A 22,699-nucleotide genomic window follows, 5' to 3' on the forward strand; every position below is an offset into this window, starting at 1 on the left:
TATATATAAATATATAAATACATAGAAACCCTAGATAGGGCTAGGTATATAGTCGGACATTCACTGTCACTCGAAATAAAAGTAAACATTCAACCAAGGTTGGCAAGATCAGTAATAACCACAGGAGACATACCGGTGTGCTTCTACATGTCAATGGAATGGTAATTAACATTATGTTATCATCGTCATCAACTACCGGGTAACTAGATGTCGGACAACACTTCCTGCGTGACCATCACTGCCGACTCCTACTTGTTGCGTTGAAATAATTGAACCTTTCAACTCCCAAATGAATCCTTGCAATCGCCCTCTACTTGTGACTTCCGTTACTATCACATTCATATGACTCTTTACATAAGTTCAATCAAAGCAGCAGGTGCCACTGACTGTCCATCCAACAAACGCGACCCCATCCACCATGCGCTCGTTACGTTTGTACTCCTCACCACCTCCGCTTTATCCCCATCTACCTGTCCTATACCGACCTTTCCTATAGTCCTAACCTTGAACGACATATCTCTTCAAAGGCGTCAATGCCATTCACACGTTCGGGATTAACTGGATATTCTCGACGACAGTCCAAGCCACCTCAGAATCCTATAAAGCCCTATCACCAGGAGTACTCGAAGCAGGTGCACATGAATTCAACTGCAAAGGATTTCGCAAAACAATCTGTTTCGCCCAAGCAGACAGCATTCTCGCCAACAGGTGCGCTATGCTGAATTCTTCCAGCAGGCCTTTCACTGACATTGAACAGTGAATAGATTTAGCATCCTGGCGGCACTCGATGCGAACCCTGCTCAGTGGTCATTTGACTTCTCGCAGACGCAGAATTCAATGAGCAACTGTCGTCGTCGTGGCAAACGCGGCGGCAAGCATGTTCGAACAAAAGGCATAAGGAAGCAACGGAAGAGTGAGCAGCGCGAGGTGGCTGACAAGTTATGTGAGCAAATGGCGGAAATGTGCCCTCCGGGGGTAGATGCCATTATTCACGATCCAGACCCTCAGGATGATGTACCCACGCAGGCTCTTCAAAGCGATTCTGCTACTTTCCCCAACAACGTCAGGCATCCTTGGATCCCTCAATTTGGGTCTGCCGAATCCATCATGAAGGACCTTACACCATGCAAAGACAAAGAGTCCACTTTGTTTGGTGGTAATCAATCGGTTGATCCATTCAGACAATGCCTCACCATGGCCGAGAAGCCTGCTTTTAAGCGCAAAGAGTCGCGGTTTTTCCCAATGGCTGCCTTCCTAGCGTCACCGGACATAGCATCAACACAGTCTTACCGGCTACCCGTAGGAAACCTGTCAAAAGTTGCCGAAGCATCAAAGCGTTTATCTGATATCATCAATACTGAGCCCAACACCCCCACTGTAGCTTCAGAATGCCGTGCCTTCTTATCGGAGAGGACTATATCTCCACCTTTGACTATCAGTTTGAGTATCGACCAAGAACGACTACACACTTTAGGTCAACCAGTGAAAAATGAAGACTCCGTAGTCAAAAGTTCAGCAGCTACATCTCCTGAGATATCGAAAGATTCTATTGCATCTTGGACTTCGGCTTCATCGATTGACATGGGGCCAATGCGTTCAGCCACTGCACCAACAACCAACGATTGTACCGTTCCTGATGGAAGGCCTGGGTCTGCGCAACCAAATAATACCCATCAGTTGAGAAATGATCCCCCGAAAAACGCTTTATCAGGTCCAACAAAACCGGTACGGCCATTGTTGCAAAAGGCCTTGACATTGCAAACACCATTCAGGCCCAGGTCAGAGTGCTATGAGATCGATGAGATCGCCCATAGTTCGAACATCGACCGACATAGTCTAGATAAACATGTCGATCTTGAGCATTTTCTCTCACTGGGCCACGCAGATCCGTGCTGGTGCAGGCGGAATATCTTACCAACTCCTCCACCCTCAGATACCGAGTCACACTTGACGCCCATTGACTGTTATGGCATGACATTTTCAACTTCCCCAGGAACTCCAGCTTGGCCTGATATGTCACCAGATCAAGATGCATCTCCCAATGGCACCAATACCCCATCGCTATCCTCTGAATCCGAGTTTGAAGACTTGGAATATTGGGAACCATGGAAGATGAACCAGGAGGACTGGACTATTCTTGGGCGTAGTGAAACTCCCCCACTAGTTCGCACTCCTCAGCTACCGCATACGCCACTTGCGCAGATGAGTCCTCCATCGGATGAATCCGATCAAGACGGAGATACTTGGACTATTTTACCTTTCTCACCAGAGACAAGAACTGCGTATGACGACAATGCTGCTGAACTGAGTGCATCCATGGGCGATCTTAGGCAACCACTCCTACGCAACGACGATACCGACAAGATTGCCCTTGCCACCGCAATTGAGTGGCCAAGCCTAGCGGAGGCAAAGAAACTGAGACGAGCTCAGAAGGAAGTGAACCATAGGCCCAGGAGCGCGAGCAGTGTTGGTGACGAGGGCGACGTTGATACCAATGGCGGTGTCATGATCGGAAGACTGTTCCACTGATACAGGGATTGCCTGCCTTGTTTATGAGCCTATTCATGTAAACTACTAGGACGGGTGTTTGTGGGTGCCTGGATAACTGTCGAATTCCTGTTGGGCCGAATTGAGATGTCTGAATACTATACTTTTATCCCCTTTTCAACTATGTTGCCACTCTTGATGGACATCACATGCATGGAACTAGAACAATTGAAATGACAAGTTTGGCTCGGTTTACTAGATAGGATTGTGTATTAAATGCTATGATGGCGTCTCGAATATGTTTATATGCTATGACCGCGAACGGCTGCTATGTTCGTATGTACACCAGCACTGAACCACTCGCTGGCTCCTTAACTACCAAAACGCCAAAGATAACGCGACCCATCCCTCAAACTCCAAAATGACCCTAGTATGCTTCGATTGTCCCAATCTCCCAACAAAAGAAAATAACAAAACAGTCTTCGTGACAATGCAAGAAAGTGATGCAGACAATGAACATGACGTAAAAAAGTATATGCCAGTCTAATGCAACTTCGAACAGCAGCCATCTACACGCCTCTTGTAGTCGTGATGCTTGGCGCGTCTGTTGTTTGGCTCGATCCCGTGTGCGCTCTGTTGTCAAGACAGAACAGGCCGAAGAAATCTTCTGTGCACGTCGTGGTTGCAGAGTCGTCTGATGTCCAGGGTGATGACGATCGCTTTGCCTTTTTCTTGGTGGTGGTGGTGGTTGTGGGGAGGGGGTCGTTGCAGCCGAACCATCCTGGTGTCTTGCAGGATGTCGTGGGTGCCGGAGAGGAGGATGCTTGGGTTTGGGTTGGGGTGAGAGAGGCGTGGGTGTGTTTGGTTGACGATGATGTGGTTGTGGTTGTGATTTCGTCTTTGCAGCCGAACCAGCCTGGTGTCTTGCAAGTTGTTGTCGTGGATGAAGACGTTGTGGTCGTGGTCGTGGTCGTTTTGTGGTGCGACGTCGTGGTCGATTCGTCGAGACATCCCCACCAACCTGGAGTCTTGCAGGTTTCCGTGCGAGTACGGGAGAAAGATGAGCTTGTTGTTGGCGCGGTGTGGGAGGGCTTTGAGGTTGTTGGTTCAGTGCCGTTGCTTTCGAAGAATTCCCATGGGAAGCAGTCTGTACAGTTGACGTACTGTTCGCATTTGGCGACTTCATCGTACGCTTCGAGAACGTCCTTGATGACGCTGATAATCTTGTGGGTACCAATACCCACGCGCCATCCGAGGTCTCCAACCGTGTCGTATGCACACTTGAAGCCTGTATGGCATACGCTTTGCATGGCATAGCCACCAAAGGTGCAACTGCTGCTTGCTGTGTTGCATTGTCCCATATAAACAGGATCGGCGGTGTGTCCGAAGTGGAAGCCCCCGGTATCTTTGCGTTGTTGAAAAGCACCAATCTGGTGGCCTGGGGGCGTCGGTAGACCGAGACGTGACGCGGGCATGGCCTCTGGTACGGCCTCGAATGTAAGGGCCGGATGTCCGTAAGTAAGGCCGAGGAACGAGGATACAGCGCCGCCGAGAGAGTGACCGGCCATCCAGACTTCGGCATCAGGGTATAATTCGGTGACATTGTGGTAGAGATCCCGCGCAGCGTAATAGTACCGATTCTTCTTGTTCAACGCGGTGACCAGGCAGGTTGAGTTGCAGGTGTAGGCGGATGTTTGGCAATCGCATACTTGTCGCCACAGGTACTGTCCTCCCTGGCCACAGCAGCAGCTGAAGAACAGATTGTCGTTGATCTTGTCGTTCGTTGTTGTTTCCGACCCATCGAACACAGCAGGAGATGTTCCCTTAAGACCAATAACAACAGTCCGGTTCGTCGTATCCGCGAAGACATGACCCCGAAGCCCATCTGACTCCCATCCAAAGTCTTCTGTGTAGTTGAATCCTCCCTTCACATCCTGCCACTCTCCTGTTCCAGGCTCCATGATGTATGCATTCGCAGCCATACGTGCAAAAGTCAGAACAGTCTCCTTGTCGGTGACGTTGGGTCCAGGTATCTCATCCGTCGTCCATGCATCCTCAGCCAATTGTACCGATCTGCCTTTGGATCTTCCCCATTCCAGTATGCCATCTATGGTCTCTTTGCTCCTGTCTACTAGTCGCTGAATGTTCATCGGCTCCGACCTGATGCGCAGTGGCGGTACGCGCTCCCGATCCGAGGAATGTGCATCTTCCGCCATCCATACCGCTGCATTTTCTGGAACGTCGAGGCGACGATGAAGGTCGGGGTGAAGATATGTGCCATGATGGAATATGTGTTTGAGCGAGAATTCGTGGACCTGTGCCTGAGGGGGAGAGTCTGGTGATATCGGAGGTGGCGGTAGAATGGGGATCTGTGACGCGGAGGATACAGCGAGGAATCCGAGGAGAAGGGACGCCGTCACGCGGGTATTGGAGTCGCAAAGATGTTTCCTTCGCATGGCGATAAGTATGACGGAGAATATCAGACAGAATAGAAACAGAGACGCGTCTGGGTTTGGGTATGATGTCGTGTTGTTTGTTGGATGTCCGGAGTGACCTGCAGGGGATGTTGAGTATGTTATGTATGGGAGTATGCGAGTATGCTATGACGACTGCCTACTGGTTCATCGTCATGTGCGGCTATCCAGTGGATACTCGCACGTCCCTTATGTTGATCCGATCCGAGATAGCATGCGGACATCCGGTTTTGGTTTAGCCTGAATCCGAAGCTCTAGACGGCCGATAGACAAGAGAGAGCGGGGACACGAAACACATGCAGCTCACCATACACATACACACTTACACCTACACCACCTATCACACTCGCTACTGGACTACTGGACTACTGGACTACGTATCTGATTACTACCACCTACTTACTGGATGGTTCCCATTCCCATAATTTCAAGTACCCTCCTCGAATGCCTCTCTCCTCTTAGCTTAACGAGCTCGTTCCCGGCTCTCCACGGCCAATCCTCTGTCCAAGGCTTACGTTTAATGCTCCACCTACTACAAATGCCGCATGACGAAATAGCAATTACCACCTAGCCGCTCTGATTTTCGGAGCCTACCATTTTACGACTTGTCCAAAATTTCCTCTGAAGCTTCATTCACTTATCACAATGCCAGAAAGGCCAAAGCAGCTCCATCCGTCCAAGTCGTTTACGCGTCTTGAGCCTACCCAGGCCAAGGGACCCTCATCCCGGGGTAGAGCTAGTACCTTGCAGGCAACAACAGCTCCTAGCATTTTAGATCCTCTCAAGGAAAAACTGCTCCCTGACGATGAAGATGAAGAACACGAAGAGGGAGACGTGTTCGCCCCGCGGGAGGAAGACGAAGAGGAGAAATCCCCAGATCCCAGCGTACCCGATAGCTTCGAGGAGCTTCCCATCGAGATAAGGAGCTTGACGGAGAGGTATAATGGCTGAGCTGCTCCATTCGGTGGTCCAATGATTCTAACAATAAACAGGTTTCTCGACTCGCTGTCTGCGAAAGTACATCCCAGCCCACTCTCCGCCGATGCCTTATCCGACCTCTTCCAAGATTTCTATACACGTGCTTCCTCTCACGTTAACACGCACATCGCTGCACTGTCCTCAAAGCTTTCGCGAGAACATACATTGAAAGCACCCCCCAAAAAGGGCGCACGGAAGGAGAGTGATGCAACTGGCGAGCAGCAGATGCTTACTGCCACCGAGATCGTCGATCGGAAGAAAGCTAGGCGTATGTTGGAAGTGAAGCGTTTTGCTTTGGAAGAAGCTATCGAGCGTGCCGTATGCGAAAAGGTCTACGACAGAATATTCAGGCATCGTAGTGCAGACGATGAGGAACGAGACCAGAAGCTCCGATCTAGGACAGCCGCCCTGTCGCTTGTTGGCATTGGTCTAAAGGAGCTACTGATGAGTGCCGAAGAATTGACAGAGGAGGAGAGGTCAAAGACAAAAGACAGGGAAGGTGAAATCAAAGATTGGCTTTCAAGTGCCAGGGAAGATATACAGAAGATGGACAACGAGCAGTATCCATTGGGGAAGCTGCATCACCTCACTGCTGCCCACAAGTCTATTGTTGAGGCACTTTCCAAGATATTCCCCGCATCCTCCTCTGCTGATGAGATTCTGCCCACGTTGATTTACACCCTCATTACCTCTCCGCCAGAGCATCTTAACGTCATAAGCAACCTCAAGTTCATTCAGCGATTTCGTGGGAGCAGCCGAATGGACGGTGAGACAGCGTACTGCCTAGTCAACCTGGAGGCTGCGATATCGTTTTTGGAGACGGTAGATCTCTCATCTTTACGCGCCGAGGAAACTCAATCGGGTTTGGCGAAAAGCAATTCACGGCCTTCGACACCTCGCTCTGAAGTCACACCAATGCCATTGGGTCTATCACAAGTGCCTGATCTGACGCAAACACCAGCCACACCAACAAAGGATTCCGCAACCAAGGCGCCGCCATCTCCTGGTACTAAAACTCAGCGTCGCTTGAGCAATCTCATACAGGCGCAAACGACCAAAATAGAAGCAGCTTCCGATGCCGTGCGCGAGTCAATAATCGATTCAGCTGATCAAGCGCTCGACACTATCAATAACACACTTGAGAATAGCTTCAAGTTCCTCTTCGGGAGGGCCAAAGAGCGGGATCCGAATAGCCCGGGAATGATCGAGGAACCCCAACTCCCGAAAACGCTCGCCGATGCCAGGAGACTAGTGAGCTCAGCTCCTCATATCGATGGAGAAGAGGAGGATGCTGCCAGCGTCAGTGCAGCAAGTTCAGTGATTGGGGATGATCAAAGTGAGGCTCGAAAAGGCCAGGATGCTGGGAACAGAGTTACGGATCTCTTCGCCGGTAGGCGGCAGATTCGAGACCGTAGCGTAGATTCAGCTCAGTCCGTTGGAAGTGGCAAACGCATGGTTTCCAACTCGTCGCCGAGCGAACCCAAAATCTCTCCGCTACAGACCGCCAAGACCGAGCCGCAACAAGTGTCGACCGGCACATCTGCCGTGGACTCTATTCGCAATATGAGCAATTCATTCAATCCGCTGAATAGGTTCGCCAATATGACCGTGCTGCCGAGGTTTGGGCGAGCAGCGACTAGCAATGCCAGCACCCCTGGAATCACAACGCCCTCAACAGAGCAGTCAAAGCAGTTATCTGCACCACCCACAACTACTACACCAGGGTCTTCTACCCCAGGCGACGTTCCACAGGTCGATGAGAAGGGCGTCCGGGCGATCGCGGCGCTGGACGCTCTCAAGAAGACACCACCACCAGTCAAACGATTCTTAGAAGTCAAAGATGCTTCGGATTTAAAGATAAAGGAAGTCGATGAGTTGTTGAAGGAGTATCAACGACTAGCGGCGGCAATGCGGGGAGCTATCAATCATTGATTGTCATGCATGGTCATTTGGGAGTTAGGAATCTTTGCATATGGGTTTATGGGCAGCGTGTGTCGTAGGAGTTTCTTCAGCATATATAGAGGAACTAGACATTGATCTGTCACTCAGATCTGATATACCTGTACACTTGACAAAACCCCCTCGAACCTTCACCAGATTATGATGTTTTAAATATCCGCTTTGTGACTGATGACGCTAACACGATGTGGGTTCTGGTGTATAGGCGTAAGTGTATGGTTGCTAGGGTAACGGAAGCGCGCGTTCGGACCCTCTTCGCTTCGGTTTGTGTATTGAGGGAACAACGATGACCCACGACATCGACAACCACCACCACCACCACCGACTATAATATACTTGAAATGGCGGAACCAATGTCTTCGCTATCACCCGAGAAACTGAACGCGTCCATCTACCCCACTGACGAAGACGACATGACCTGGCACGATCCCCCTTCGTCGCCCTTTGTTTCCCACATCGAAAGCGACCAAGAAAACATTGCGCCAGGCGCAATGGCACCTACACCAGCTAAGCCCTTGATTGACTTCGACGAGAACCCACCACAGTCCGCTTTCAAAATTCCGACATCAAAAAGCCTTGGAACGAAAGAACGCAACTCCCCAGTCAAGCCTACGCCGTCTCAGCGGCTGCTCGATGACTTCGAAGAGGATTCGTTCAGCACGTCAGACGCGCGTGTAAGTCCGAAAAAGACATCGCCAGTCAAACAGATCCAGACAGATCGTCCAGACTCTGCCTTGAGCAGTCGTTCAAGCAAGATGTCTCCCATAAAACTCTCGCGAACACCTTCCGCCGAAGTTGCAGAGCGCCTTTCGAGCTCCATCCGATCAACAACACCCGATGGTCTCCCTGCTTCGCATCACATTGGGCCTACATACTCAGAACCCGCATTGCGTGATAATGAGGGGTTGACACAAGCAATTCGGATGGTGGACACAGAAGCGGAACTCCGTGATAATGAGGGCTTGACTGTTGCTATAAAGAGTATCGAGGAATCGCGCAGCGAGAGCTACGAATCTTCCACTACATACCACGCACAGGCCGACATCACCGACTTCGACGAGTTTGGAATGGATAACACCGAGTTTGGGCCTGATGGACCCGATTTGACATCTGCTGATATCGACGACACATGTTTCAGCACCTTTTCGGAGATGCCCAACTTAGATATGACCAAGTTTGCAGGTCTGAACAAGAGCCCCACCAGGAAAGGGTTGTACGACCCGGTATGCAGCATCATCGCTTTTAACTCCCTTGCATACTAACAGCGACAGGCAACTCCTCGTGCTCGTGCACAGATGACCCCATCTACCGTTCAACGCAGTGAGCGCACACCATCTCCCACACCTCGTCGCCAACACAAGGATAACGATACTACCAATTTGTTGCTTGATTTCACTGCCCAAATCGAGGCTTTCTCCGTTTCTCGTCGTGCTTCTCCTTCTCGTGGCCGGACGTCCCCTACCAAATCTAGCACGGAACCAAATCTCCTTTCGTATATTCAGAACCAGCGGTCACCAGCAAAGGGAAGCTCGGCTCAGGTACCAGCAACACCGTCACAGAACAGGCAGCTCCTCAACCTGTTGGACTTTGAACTGCCTCCACCTCCCACGCCTCGATCCGTCCCAACGGTCACCATTCGGGAGCTTGAGAGTTTGAAGTCAACCATGCAATCTCAAATCTCGAGTCTAACGGCTTCTCTATCTGGCAAGGAAGCCGAGGTGGATTCACTTGTTAAGGCGATCTCTGGTGCAGAGCGGAGAGTCGGCGAAGCTCAAGAGCAACTTCGGGACGAGCGGAGTGCGCGTGAACACGCAGAAGCTCAAATGGAAGACTGGAAGAAGAAGGGTGAGGAAGTGCAAAAGATTTTGCAGGATGTTCAGTCAGAACTTGCACGCAACGACACGGAACGCGATGCGCTACTCACCCGTCTCGCAGAGGCCGAAAAGCGCGCTGAAGAGGCTGAAGCACATGCTTCTGAACTCGAAACTCGTGCTATTGAGGCCGAGAGCAAGAATGTCGACATGACCACCTTTCTAAGTCCCGAGGATGACGAGAACAAGAAGATCTACTCGGAGATCGAATGCCAAGCTGCAATTGCCGAGAAGGTTAATGACGTCGCTCGCGATTTGCATACTGCATACAAGGCCAAGCACGAGAAGAAGATCAAGGCTCTCAAGGAAAATTATCAGAAGAAGGCCGATGAACGGTGCAAAGAGTTGCGTGTCCAGATCATCCGTTTAGAACGTCAGGTCGAAGAGGCAGAGAAGAAACGAGATGACACGTTCTCGAAAGTCGTTCCCCCAGAGTTTGCCGAGTCGAAAGATGGGGTCCCGACTGCCACTCCTCCCACATCGAACGCGGAGGATCTCAAGACGATTGAGACCCAAAAAGCGGAAATCGAAAACTTGAAGGCTAAGCTGGCTGGTCTTCAATCAGAACTCTCCAGTCTCCGCAAGTCACAGGATGTACTCATGCAAGAGCTCGAGGCCGAACGTGTCGAGAAGGGCGAGCTTGTCGCTGCCGCGGAACAAATGCTTGCTCTCTGTGGAGAGAAGATGGGCGAGATCCAACAAGAGGAACTTCGTAAATCGCACCTCGGTGGCGCGCCTCCCTCTGCCCCCGCTCCAACATCCACTGCTAACAACCGCACTGCACCATCGATGCGGAGCACTGGCTTCCTAGCTGGGGGCGCTCCCGTATCCTCAATTTCTCGTCCTGAGTCCGCACTCGGCGGAGGAAGGCCCACATCAGCAATGGGCGATCGTCTAGGTGCCATGGGTGGTGCGTCTGCCAAACCTGCAACAACGAGTGTTCCCAAACCAAGCGGTCTCAAAGCGCCTGGCGGTGGCTTCGGCTTCAAGGGACCATCCGGATCGGCCCTTGGCAGGAGCACATCGGGAAGCAACAAATCCCGGCTCATGAGCAATATCGAACGCATGGGCGGCGGCAAGAACGGAGAGTGAACTACTAGGCTCACCGGATGATACCCTTTTCCTTCTGGTTGTTTTCTTGTCATGTTTGCAATGGGCTTCGCGACAAAACTAGGGTCAGGTTATTGGTATATGAATGGGAAGGAGATGCGTGTATCTAAGGCGTTTATAGGAAGGAAGCTCGGCGGACATAACGAAAACGGTACCGAGCGTAATGCATGGCTGGGGAAGTACAGTATCTCTTTCCATGGGCTTCTTACATATTGTCTCTGCGACACCACATCGCGCTTAGCCCTGTATGTTCCTTTCTCGCTACACTGTATAGTTGGTTGCGTAGATATGGCCGGGTAAATGAACTTTGGAATCATGATCCTTACCTTGTAGTGTTCAAGTGACATCAAACATTGACTACACGCACTCTCTCCTCTCGACTAGTATCTGGGATGCAATAAAGGTTGCCCAGCTGATTGTGAATGAAATTGAAGAAAACTAGATCAAATACGATGCCGAGATACGAACGTGGGATCTTGAGTATCTCGAGTTGCCTTCGGCCGCGTGGTTTCTGTACATACAAATATACCCCTCTTCTGATTCTATGGAAAACAAGTAGTTAATAGCGGAACACTCCAGATAGGACGTGTAGGTGACCGAACCTATCATACATAGATCCTTTACCTAATAGTATTCGTATTGCTGACTTATGCATGGGACAAAAACAAACGTACGGGGATTGTATTCGTCAAATTTCACACATCATCTTTGGCCAGAACAATGCCTCCATAACAATGGAGAACAAGGACCTGACCTCATACTGCATTGAACTGTTGCTGCGTTTTCCATATGTAGACTTAGACCAGGGCCCTCAGCGCGATTTTTATCTGATCCGACATTTCGCAAGGTAGAGGCGGCAAGGATGTTATGAACTGCCAATTATAGCGGCTTATTTCCAAGATAACCTTTCTGTGTTAACCCTATTGCATACTTAATCTTGAACGACCTCGTATCGTCGCCGCATTCTGAAAAGATTGACACGGCCCCGCGGCACAAATTTTTATCTGATCCGACACTTTGCAAGGTACAGTAGGCAAGGATCCTACCTCGTAGTTATCAACTACTCAATCTGGGAGCTTATGACGAGTAGAATTTTGTTCGCAACTATCTATGCACAGGATATACAATATCAGGATATATAAATACTGCATTGTTCATTGATGTATCATTTTACTATTCTACTAACAACCTCCCTCGCAGAGCATACTCTACAAACAACAACCTGCCTCAAGTCACCCAAAATCAATTATTACATTCTTCTTCACTTTACCTCATTTTTGTTGGATCAAGATGCAGCTCAACCAGTTGTTCACTATCTTCTTTGCGGCAACTGCCTGTGCGGTAGCTTTGCCCGCTGCTCAGAAGGACGAGGCGAATTGTGGCAAAATAATGTTTGGTACTATCGCTGCTTGCCAGGAGAAATGCCCTGGAACTTGCCGCGTACTATTTCCTATCCGGCTTCAATGCCAATGCTGAGTAGCTCTGCGATACGGTTCCATTATTTGGGCCAATGACAAGTGACAAGAAGTTGGGAGAGTTCGTGAGTGTGGCCTGACCTAGTACAAACAAGCTTTGTGACTGATTGTGCAAGTAGCTTTGTCGCTGAGTCTATGGGCGCTGTTGGTGGTTGCTATAGAAGTTAGCAATGGAATCATAAATATGGATCATAGTTCATTAAATCGAAATTGTCTACCTCAAGTCTCTGGCAATTACTATGTGTTCCCGAGATTTACTAGTTTCGGCGGCCCGACTATGTTCAGTAGCCTGCTCACTTCGATCATGGCGGACCCGACTAACCAGAACGTATCAGGCATCTGACACCATCGACGAGCTATTGCAAGCTTCCCGCGAGAACAAAGAGCGTACTTATAATTAGTAGCTGCCCTGCATGCGCTGAGTAACAACAAGTAGAGTTGTCGTACGTTGCCAGAGTAAAGGTTTCTGGGACAGTAGAGTTAAAGCTTACTATATTACGAGAAAACTTGGAAGACCTCTCATATCATGAACTAGCAGAAAACATTTTAATTCATCTATTCGACTTATATAGGTGAAGGTTCTTTTGCAGAAACAAGCCAATTCTAAACCACGGGATATTGTGTTGGAGGCGACTCGATCAAGATACGCTCGGTGCTACAATGTAGCTAGCACATCTTGCAACGCACCTACCAGGCTCATATCCAGCCTCTACTCGAATAATTCAGTGGTAGGAATATACTTCTCTTTAAGAGGCCATCCTGATGACTCTATGATCAAATGGACTTGGGGCCTACTCAATCTGTAATACATGGTCCGTTTTTGAGTCTTTCGGTCTTTTGAATCCTAAAACATACAGCCTCTGCAGTGATGGCTACGACCGAATGGGCCCATTACCACCAAATTCGCCCTCTGCTACCGAGACATCACCTGTCCCAATGTCGCGATCGTCTATCTCATCTACAGCACGAATTCTCGGTGTCATCGTTGGCGAGTCGTCGGGATAACTCTTATGGGAGTTGAATTTGTCTTCTTCCTCTACCACAGGAATAGGAGGGCCGCAACTACGTTTAACGTGCATGCTCCCAACACATGGACTTCGCGGGATACTGCAACGACCAAAAGCAGAGCTTTGCATGGTTTATAGATCTTTATCAACCGTGAGCATCTGGACCTGGGTAGCGTACCCGTCGCTGGATCATATTCTGCCGAGGTGTCTGGTGAAACTACACAACGATAGTCTAAATGGTCGGCAAATGTGACTCTGAGCATTAGATCTGGACACTATGCCTGTGCGCGATAATGCCCCTCTCTCTTTAACTCTCACTTCTTCTAAAACTGTGCATTTGTCCAAGGCCAGCAATGCTTCAGAAGCTCGCTCCACGCAAGGAACGATTTTCATATCAGAGAATGAGGTAAACAGCTTATAGTACGGTATAACTCTGTGTATTAAGCTGTAGTAAATCGCCTTTGTTATCAAAGGTCCCTATTAAAATTCAGTAACGAATAGTTCCAACCACATGATATCAAAGTGTACTCTGTGACAAACTTTCCTTCTTGTTGTAATGCTGGAGGATGGGTTTTCCATAGAAGCTTTGCGTAGGCGAACCTGATTGGTTTAACGTTTGGGACCCAACCCCTGTCTTGTAAACTAACGATTTAGCTCAAGGCTATCAGAACTTCAATTCATATTGACAATCAGGAGATAGGAAAGGTCCTATTATAAACCATTCCAATTCGTATGATTAGTATGTAAGAGACAGTTTACGATTGGATATAACCCCTAGGCGCGGCGGCTCTTCCAGCTAGTCAACTTCTGCGCAGATCTGTGATGGCTGTGCGTGTAAGCGCCAGAGGAACAAAGATCGGCACACGGCGCCACAATGTTTTGATACATATCTCCAGTCTTCCCACGATCACACCACTGATCGTCGAGCCAATTGCTGCCTTGAAATTCAGCACGTATGTGTGAGATCCATTGCGGAGTGGATAAGCTTAGCTGGCTTCACGTACTAGGGGGGCACTCTTGGCAGCGTAGTCAATGTCATCAAGGTTATTTATCAGATTTCTATACACATCTGTGTGTAGATTGTTTGATCCTTATGATATATTCCAGCAACCAACCTGTCAAATGAATCCAGCTATCAGGTGAAAAGTGTAGCCACAAAGAATGACGCGTCTATCTAGAATTCAAAAAATTGCTTGTCATAGTCAGTTCTTTCTTAATTCTGTGCTATTGCTCGACGATAGATGGCCTGTAAGAGTTCGGAATTTACGGACGATGGGAGACATCATGCAACGTGGCCAGCATGTCTTGGATGAGGCACCAGCTCCCTCCTATGACGCTCTCCGGGTGCACGCGTTCCCCGAGCCTTTATCCTTGCACAGCCCTCTAGGTTACAGCTCAGTGTGGAAGCATTCAATACGGATGTGGCCAACATTGCCACTTAATGTCAGCTTACCTACCTAGGCAAACTTCAGGATTTCCGCGCGGTTAAGGACCGTGGCTTAGCGCTTTACATTCGCTGATTCGTTGCTGCGAATCCTCTGGCGCGCGGAAGCGCGTAAGCGCCAATCCTACATACACGGGCCGGAGCGTTGATGCTATAAGTCGTTTCTCGCGCTTGACTTTTCGTGCAGTTGATCTCCACCCTCCCTCCCTCCCTCCCTCCCTCCCTCCCTCCCTCCCTCACTGACCCTGCCGCCCTCACCCTCACTCATCCCAGACTCTTGGCCTCATCCCAGATCCCTCAAACAAAGACCTACATCATCGCATTCTTTCGGGACCGCGTCTCACTGTTGTTATCTCCGTATATATCATACTTCTTCGCCTCTACTGGCCGTTTCTCATTTCTCTACTCATCATCTCTTGCTTCAACAGATCATTTCCCACACCCTCTATAAACACAATTTCCTCCCAGTTTCAATGGCTATTTGCCATTTATTGGCCCTCGTGCTTCATTGCACACTGTTCACTGCCATCGCGTGCCTTCCTCAATCTACCGCGACTCCCACGCCTCATTCGGACAACGACAACAGCTCCGTAATAACTAGTATTATCGAGATCGTTATTGCATTCGCAGCTCTCATTGTTGCCATTATCGGTGTCCGTCGCTACTGGGTACGCCGAGGACGATTTAAGCAAGATGGCAAGCAAGCTCGGCTTTATCAACGTACGTACCCACTTGATTCAATCCTCCTGTTGTCCATTCAGGCACTAACATTAGATCAGACTCGCAAGGTATCACGAATGATTTTGAGACTGCGAACGATTATAACTATCATCATCACTACCACCATTATTACTATCACTTGGAATCGAGGACATAGGCCAAAGAATCGGTAGAAGGGCCAATGTATATAGCGCACCAGCTAAGGCGTCGGAATTCTAATCTCGTCATCTTTTGAAATTTGGAGCTTCAAAGAACTGTTCTAGAACATCTACACTCGTCGACCGCATTGTACTGTCAGGAGAGCGGTGAAATGACGTTTGCAACGAGTGTAGACCACAACTTTGGCGACGGAGCCTTGGTCAGCCGGCACTTTGTGTTCAACCAATAGGAACCCTTTCCTCTCCGCTCTGAGCAAGGGCCATGTGGTTGGGTGTAGAACAATCGCTCTACATGACCTCGTATCATAAAAAGCAGTGCGGAGTCTGGGTTAAGTTATCGGTGGCCTCCTCCAAGAAACCCTCTGGCCGCCTGTAGCCTGGGAATGCCCGACCCTAAACAAAACGCAGTACTCCGTACTTTTTAACACTATTTCAAGAGATCCTGCCCTACTCCTGACCCTTTCTCGAGAATTTCGGCGGCGGGGTCTCTTGGAGGCGCCCACCTGTCAATTACTCTGTCGATGGTGCTCCGGGCTCTGAATGCATGGGGGGCTTTCCTCCTTCAGTTCGCCGCATTTCACTATGCCCGCATACCTTGTACTCTTTTGAACCGAACCCCATGGGAGATCGTAGTTTTCCGCTTTCGTAAGGAAATTACTAGACGTGCTGCCCCAGCAAGCTGCGAAAACTAGGGGCAGGGGCAGAAGCTATGGAGAACCTTTGCGGGTCGGTACGCAAAGTGACTGTAAACTAAGATGGCGATTCCGAAGCACTGGATACAAATAGGTAGAGTTGGACGGAATAGAAGAATTCGAACTGTGAGCAGATGCAATAATGGACGGTTAGTGACAACTCCCGTCGGCACCGGAGTCAGCTCGACGCCTTAGCCTTCTTGGTTTTTAGCGCCAGGGCCGTGGACCGGCGCCGATTCGACATGGGCTTAGCACGCGGAACATGGACTTAGAACGCGGGACAAGAGTCAAGACCGGCGAGAGATGATCCTGTTATCTCACGAACGATACAATATTTTGAAGAGACCATGGTACGGAGGAGATGTATGGAGTACATCTCTCCAGTCAGAGTGAGGGGATTTCCCAAGCGGTTACACCATTCCATCGCCCATGGCCATCTCACAATCAAGCAATCTCCTGCATTCGACGATACGGTACTTCGAGCATCATACTGAGCTAGGCCACAAGTACGAAATTCCTTCTTCGTGGAGAAGTCTGCGACTCCAGGCAAATCTAATGGATTTACGCCATTTTGTGATCGCTTGTCAAAATGCCAGTGCAACAAAGGCATGTATAAATGCGTAGAGTTACACGGTCATGCTACTTCACGTTCTTACAGGTGATCTTTTCTGGTTTTCATCGCCATACTTATCTCACTGTAATAAACCGAGATACACTCCACCAAATGTTTCAAATTTGCAGCAAGTCTCCAGCCAATTGGGTAGATCGTTGATACAAATTTTATCGATATAGCGTGCGCCACCGTACCTACCCCCTGATAGTCGATAATGGAAGGAGCATGGAAGGAGAGGGCAAGCTGGCGATCGCGCGGGCAGTTGGGAAGCTGCCCGACACCAGAGCGGATAGTTAGGCGAGGCGGAAACTGCTATCATTGCTTGTATCGTATCCTTGCAATTCCCCACGTCAGCGACCGATGCGCTTTGAGAAATGCTATGAGAGAAAACAATTGACAGGCGGCTCAAAGCCCGCTCCTGTGCAACCGGAGGCTGCGCATGTACAGGGGATGCAGATGAGGATTCTGTGTATGCCAACGCATGTCCACTGCATCTCCATACTCTGCTGAGTCTGCTCTCCCACTACTCCGTACACCATACCGGCATCTGTCGCTGTTGCTAGTAATCTCAGACTCCTCTACCTTAACCTCTCTACAGAGTACCTACCTAGTACCTATAGGCCTTTGGTAGTATTATAGGGAGTAGGTAGGGGTTGGGAGTCTCTTTACTACGATACCTATATAGCTCTATTATCCCTCTATTCTTTAGCACTTATTAGTATCTACAGAGTATTGGGTTGAGTGGAGTGGAGTGGAGTGGTGTGGTGTGGAATGAAGTCGCGTGGAGTCGTTGTCCCGGTCAACATTGGCAAGGAGGACCGGCCTTGGTGGCTTTGCTTGGTCCTGCTCATCCGAAACGAAGCGAGCGTGGTTGCTTTCACAAATACCAATGCCTTTGAGGACATGCCTAGCCATGCATAGCCAAGCATGACGCGCTCCAAAAAGCCACCCAAAGTTATGGTTGGTGGGCACCTGTAGGAAAAACGGTCACCTGTAGAAACACTATCAGTACTCCGTATCTTAACTGTATAAAAGCTTGCTCGACCACATTTTCTCCATTTTATTCATGACAGCCAATTCATAAATACGCTAATTCATAAACACGCTAAGTTTTCTCTCACCGTGTTGAGGCTCGTTATGGAATCAGCTATGATTGTTATTTTCGTATCATCAACCTTGCTCGTACGCTCGACCCACAGTCATCCACTTCCTACCCCAACGCCCAGTCCAGAACCAAGTGACCTTGAGAATTCGAATCAAGAAACAGCGTCATTTCTTGTCAATTGCGCGACCCTTGTGGTCACTATATTATTCGGCATAATTGCTGCCTGGCTGCAGTGGAAGTGCGGACGAAGGCAAACCCAATCCATTCCGTTTCCAGTGTCTCATTCATCAGGTCTGTGATATATCAACACTTACCGTTTCGTTGACAACGTCTCATTCATTTCATAGGATCTATAATTTTACGACGCACCCTATTCGCCAGCGAATTCTATTACGCTGCCTCCGCTGAAACCCGTTCACAGAATGGCCACTCAAGGCCTATACCTACTCGTCGAAGGATGGCTGGAACGACTTGAATATTTCAAGTTTGGCATCTAAATATGTTCAGCACAGCTTACACTGTTCTTCTGGAAAGTTCAAACAGGAGAATAGGCCAGCTCGACTTTATCAACGTGCGTAGTCAAATGGTACACCCCTCATGTAATCCAAGCAGACACTAACATTTGTTCAGACTCACAAGCTATCCCGAATGACTATCATCATTACTAGCACCACTATTCCTATCACTTGGGATCGAGATCGTAGACAAAGGAAACGAAGGAGGACAGTACATGCCCTAGATAATAAATGCACTCAGAATCCAAGCTCTTTTTTTCAAGAACTCAGAATTCAGAATCCGATGCATTGAGTTGAAATGATGTTGGCAATGTGTATACGCCCGGATTCTACGGCAGGCCGTAATGCTCGACTTACTGTTGAGTCTGCAGTGATCAATTTCGCGTTCACTCCAGAGCCTGTCAGCGAGGCCGAACCCTGTTAACGAGGATCAGGGGAGTAACAGCACCAGAATAACATTGTTTTGCAGTGGTGTAGGCACAGCATTTCAAAGCCTTACGATGCCTGGCGCAAGCTTCTACAAGTAAGAGAGCCAACAAACTTCCGTTGCATCGCGCGATTCACGCAGGGTCGAACTTCGAGGACTTGCTTTTGGTTGGCCTCAGCAGTTGCGACTACGAGGTTCGACGCATGAACAGACATGGATTTGCTAGGCTCGAAATAAGAAAGAATCGCGGGTGGGAACACAAGCTTTCGCCCGAACACCCTTCGCAAGGGCAGAAATGCTGGACGATGGCGCTGGACGACAGTGGACAATGGCGGCATTATTGTGTAGACTCAGCGCAACGGGCGCCGCCGTGGGGGAGATTGACCGCAAGGTCGCGAAAATCGTGGTATAGCTGCCTCTACGCCCAATGTGGAAGTTCTTGGAACTTGGAAGGAACGAGAACGAGACAAGATGCCTTGTAAACTGCCCCGCGAGGTGACGCACCAGACCAGAAGGAGCTATTCAGGTCGCTTTCCTGTTTTGATGTTAGTCCACTAGGATCTACTCCCGTCCCTCCTCGTCGTCTAAATTCACCCATTCAACGGCCATCAATCCTAATACGAGCTAGACCAGGGTGAAGTGATCAGGGTGGTGACCAGGGTAAAGCGACCAGGGTGAAGTATGACACGGATGGATTCACGCATTTTTATAAATACGCAATTCACTCCGTACTCAATACCTTCACTGACAACATTCCCAACATTCTCAGCATTTTCACCCAAATCAGCCCAGTGATTGAACCTGATCGATCAAGCATTGTTTCATTTCCACAATATGCTGAGACTCATCACAAAATCAGTCATGAATGCTTTTCTTGTGCTAGCGAGCTTCCTAGTGCGCTTGACCAATTGTCATCCGCACCCAATCACGACACCAAGTCCCGAGCCGAACAAACCTGAGACTTCGAATCAGTTCATTGAAATAGCAGCACTGCTTGTTGCTTTGGCAACCCTACTGGTCGCCATATATTCCGTCCAGCAGCAAAGCAAATCTGAACGATGGCAATCATATTTCAATCCTTCTCCGGTGATTTCACAGTCAGGTTCGTAATATATAAACCCTGATTATTCCATGGTCAACATCTAATTGATTTCAAAGGACCTACGGTGCTACGACGGACCACCTTCGCCAGCGAATTTTATTACTCATCCCCCTCTGAAACATATTCACAAGGCTACCGCTTACGGCCAATGCCGACTCGCCGAGGAATTGCTGCAGTAACTTGATTATTTCGGGGTTGATGGGAAACAGGAATGACTTATCAATGTTCCTCTGTATAACATTCACTGATATCCATTTTGCTCCTGGAGGCCGACCCAAGTTCTGGAGGCGGGGATCGAGGCGCCCACGAAACATCACATCGCGGTCATGTCATCTTTTCGCCTGATGATACTGAACGTCTGTGTTGCGAGGAACGACAGTAGTGGTTGGACAGGTTGCTGCTGCAGATACATTATGACTATCAAATTCTCGGCACTCTATTATTTGCAACCCTCGCTACCAATACATTCTGTCATATAATCTTTGTTCATGGGCCAGTTCATTATTGTCCTAATGGCTACGATGAAGTTGAGCTTCTATACTGATACTGGCAAACTGGCAGGACGGCGAATGTGCAGTGACGCCTCGATGTGTTTACCGAGTTTTACGGTAGGAAGAACAAGGGGACTGACTGCTTCAAGGGGTTCATCAACCGAAAGGCGAGCGCGAACAAATGTAATCCGAGAGTGTAACTATGCCGTTTTTGGTACTCGGAGATTGAACAAGCAAATAGAGAACAGCATCATCGGCGATAATGGCGTATGACAAAGTAACCATTCGCAGCGTACTGCTGTAGAGGCCAGGCGCGCATACGAGAGGCTCAGCCACCGGGTGAGAAGAGCAAGAGAGAGGAGGTGACGTGGGTTATGTGTTGGGCGAGGCCACCGGTGAGTGTCTACTGATCAGGTGGGGTTGATGACAGTGCTCGTAATGTTGGTGTGGTCCGCCGGTCGGAAGTAAGCCAGCGGTACGATCGATGATATTATTGATTGATAGCTGTTCAGGGGCTTGCGCCACCCTTTCGTTGATTGGGGAAACGAGCAAACTGCCAAAGAAGTAGAATTATAAGCAGCATGAGCCTCACCAAGGATGGGCACCTATTTTCACCAGTTTACACGTTCGCATATCGAGAAACTTTCCTGCTGTTGGTCAGGTTACTGTCCAAAATTCTCTGCTCCATAATACTCCACAATAAAACCTTTTGTCTGCGGGGACTTCCGATTTCAAATTAAGCACTCATGCAATTTTGCCAACACTGTCACGTTTCGAGTAGACTGAGGTTATCTACTATCAAGCAGAGTGTGGGATTTTTTCTCTTTCTGGAACATTACGATATGAATGGATTTCTTCATTGTAAGTAAGATTGTTTAACAACTGTTGTGTTCAGAGGGTTCAGGTATTTTTTTAATCTTAACGTATTATGGGTCAATCCACTAGATAGCTGATGCAGACTAATCGGCATGTCTCTTCACATCTACGAAGTCTTTCATCAATCTCGGCGCGATCCTGACGTTCAGATGAACACATCTACGCTAACTATGATTGCCGTAGCTCTTCCTCGACTGCATCTGCCATTTCTCCTAGAGTGTCGAATCTCCAGTCCCAAACAGGGTCTTGTCTGCTTCCCATGATCGACGAGCTGCGGTAAATCCAACAACTCTTCAGACCAATCTTCCGTGCTGGATGGTGATCATGGTGTTGGCTCTGTGCTGTCTGCAGTACCTGGTCTCTCTCCACGCCCAGTTCTTTGGCTTTGGCAAACATGTATTCGAAGTTGCGAAGATCCGGCTTGTAGGAGCCAATATCCTCAGCCGTGAGAACAGCATCGAACTGAAAGTTCTCAAGTGGGCCAGCGAGCGCACCGGCAAACGACGCATTATCCACGTTCGACAACACAACGAGTTTGTAGTGTTTCGACAGTCTCTTCAATGCATCCACGGTATCAGGGAAGACAGGCCAGTTTGGAACTGAGTCGCCGAATGCTTTGCTTTCCTCGGCCGTGGGCTCAGCAAAGCCCAATCGCTTGCACAGCTCAGGATGGACCTTTGTCAATAGCTGAGCGTACTTCATACTCGGATTCTCGGCGAGAATAGGTGCTTCCACTTCTCTGTGTGTGGTTATGATCACCTTCGGATCTAAGTCGGTTTGGCCATTTTTCTCCAATGTAGGCTGGTAGGCGCGTACGGCACCACGCTCCCAGTCTATCAGCGTGCCGTAGACATCAAACGACAGCAGGCGAAAGTCGGTTAATTTGGACATGGCGAAGATTCAGGTGATCTAGAGAATAAGGAGCAATGTGAACGATCAGGATGAAGATGTACCACAGACTTTATACAGGATACAGGATACAAGTACTACTCTACTCAGTGTTGCACCAGCATGACGATCGTAAGCGAATGACGTACGAGTACCTTGCACTCGGAGCAAGGTCTTGCTTACACAAGCCAACGGGAGCTATTCACGTCAACAGAACAAACAATAACAGTTCCAGCGCTAGTCTCTATAGAGCAGCTCAAATGAGAACAATGCGAGTTTACCCCACACTTCGTAGAGGGTCGATCCC

The 22,699-nt window shown here is 49.0% G+C and overlaps 8 protein-coding genes across 8 annotated transcripts; 6 read left to right on the plus strand and 2 right to left on the minus strand.

Annotated features, from left to right (window-relative positions):
• Positions 1-533: 533 nt before the first annotated feature.
• Positions 534-2,529, plus strand: BU24DRAFT_459203 (uncharacterized protein; the record flags this gene model as incomplete). Its single annotated transcript, XM_033531706.1, has 2 exons — positions 534-708; positions 758-2,529. The coding sequence occupies 2 exons, from the start codon at positions 534-536 to the stop codon at positions 2,527-2,529; spliced, it is 1,947 nt and encodes a 648-aa protein (XP_033387877.1).
• A 205-nt stretch (positions 2,530-2,734) lies between these two features.
• On the minus strand, positions 2,735-5,064 carry BU24DRAFT_419136 (alpha/beta-hydrolase). Its single transcript, XM_033527145.1, has one exon. The coding sequence runs from the start codon at positions 4,941-4,943 to the stop codon at positions 3,057-3,059; it is 1,887 nt and encodes a 628-aa protein (XP_033387878.1). The 5' UTR covers positions 4,944-5,064; the 3' UTR covers positions 2,735-3,056.
• A 198-nt stretch (positions 5,065-5,262) lies between these two features.
• On the plus strand, positions 5,263-7,971 carry BU24DRAFT_386483 (uncharacterized protein). The gene is made up of 2 exons (XM_033524927.1): positions 5,263-5,899; positions 5,954-7,971. The coding sequence occupies exons 1-2, from the start codon at positions 5,607-5,609 to the stop codon at positions 7,869-7,871; spliced, it is 2,211 nt and encodes a 736-aa protein (XP_033387879.1). The 5' UTR covers positions 5,263-5,606; the 3' UTR covers positions 7,872-7,971.
• A 234-nt stretch (positions 7,972-8,205) lies between these two features.
• Positions 8,206-11,190, plus strand: BU24DRAFT_386485 (uncharacterized protein). The gene is made up of 2 exons (XM_033524928.1): positions 8,206-9,121; positions 9,170-11,190. Exons 1-2 carry the CDS (start codon positions 8,240-8,242, stop codon positions 10,859-10,861), a joined length of 2,574 nt encoding a protein of 857 aa, XP_033387880.1. The 5' UTR covers positions 8,206-8,239; the 3' UTR covers positions 10,862-11,190.
• Positions 11,191-15,278: 4,088 nt separating this feature from the next.
• Positions 15,279-15,682, plus strand: BU24DRAFT_406203 (uncharacterized protein; the record flags this gene model as incomplete). The annotated part of the gene is made up of 2 exons (XM_033525751.1): positions 15,279-15,525; positions 15,585-15,682. The coding sequence occupies 2 exons, from the start codon at positions 15,279-15,281 to the stop codon at positions 15,680-15,682; spliced, it is 345 nt and encodes a 114-aa protein (XP_033387881.1).
• Positions 15,683-18,017: 2,335 nt separating this feature from the next.
• Positions 18,018-18,851, plus strand: BU24DRAFT_419141 (uncharacterized protein). The gene is made up of 3 exons (XM_033527146.1): positions 18,018-18,384; positions 18,441-18,664; positions 18,724-18,851. Exons 1-2 carry the CDS (start codon positions 18,126-18,128, stop codon positions 18,566-18,568), a joined length of 387 nt encoding a protein of 128 aa, XP_033387882.1. The 5' UTR covers positions 18,018-18,125; the 3' UTR covers positions 18,569-18,664; positions 18,724-18,851.
• A 923-nt stretch (positions 18,852-19,774) lies between these two features.
• On the plus strand, positions 19,775-20,473 carry BU24DRAFT_121688 (uncharacterized protein). The gene is made up of 2 exons (XM_033520904.1): positions 19,775-20,137; positions 20,194-20,473. The coding sequence occupies exons 1-2, from the start codon at positions 19,870-19,872 to the stop codon at positions 20,319-20,321; spliced, it is 396 nt and encodes a 131-aa protein (XP_033387883.1). The 5' UTR covers positions 19,775-19,869; the 3' UTR covers positions 20,322-20,473.
• A 1,009-nt stretch (positions 20,474-21,482) lies between these two features.
• BU24DRAFT_419143 (HAD-like protein) lies at positions 21,483-22,481 on the minus strand. Its single transcript, XM_033527147.1, has one exon. It carries the CDS (start codon positions 22,393-22,395, stop codon positions 21,673-21,675), a length of 723 nt encoding a protein of 240 aa, XP_033387884.1. The 5' UTR covers positions 22,396-22,481; the 3' UTR covers positions 21,483-21,672.
• Between the last annotated feature and the right edge of the window lie 218 nt (positions 22,482-22,699).

Source organism: Aaosphaeria arxii (genome assembly GCF_010015735.1).
Source record: "Aaosphaeria arxii CBS 175.79 unplaced genomic scaffold BU24scaffold_2, whole genome shotgun sequence".
NCBI classification, from domain to species: Eukaryota; Fungi; Ascomycota; class Dothideomycetes; order Pleosporales; genus Aaosphaeria; species Aaosphaeria arxii.

Bases quoted from the DNA above. Each gene is read 5' to 3' on its own strand.
- BU24DRAFT_419136 (XM_033527145.1), bottom strand. From the start codon at position 4,943: ATGCGAAGGAAACATCTTTGCGACTCCAATACCCGCGTGACGGCGTCC.
- BU24DRAFT_419141 (XM_033527146.1), top strand. From the start codon at position 18,126: ATGGAATCAGCTATGATTGTTATTTTCGTATCATCAACCTTGCTCGTA. The intron at 18,385-18,440 runs GTCTGTGATATA...TTCATTTCATAG, and splicing joins TCCAGTGTCTCATTCATCAG to GATCTATAATTTTACGACGC.
- BU24DRAFT_386483 (XM_033524927.1), top strand. From the start codon at position 5,607: ATGCCAGAAAGGCCAAAGCAGCTCCATCCGTCCAAGTCGTTTACGCGT. The intron at 5,900-5,953 runs GTATAATGGCTG...AACAATAAACAG, and splicing joins ATAAGGAGCTTGACGGAGAG to GTTTCTCGACTCGCTGTCTG.
- BU24DRAFT_386485 (XM_033524928.1), top strand. From the start codon at position 8,240: ATGGCGGAACCAATGTCTTCGCTATCACCCGAGAAACTGAACGCGTCC. The intron at 9,122-9,169 runs GTATGCAGCATC...TAACAGCGACAG, and splicing joins GGAAAGGGTTGTACGACCCG to GCAACTCCTCGTGCTCGTGC.
- BU24DRAFT_419143 (XM_033527147.1), bottom strand. From the start codon at position 22,395: ATGTCCAAATTAACCGACTTTCGCCTGCTGTCGTTTGATGTCTACGGC.
- BU24DRAFT_121688 (XM_033520904.1), top strand. From the start codon at position 19,870: ATGCTGAGACTCATCACAAAATCAGTCATGAATGCTTTTCTTGTGCTA. The intron at 20,138-20,193 runs GTTCGTAATATA...TTGATTTCAAAG, and splicing joins TCCGGTGATTTCACAGTCAG to GACCTACGGTGCTACGACGG.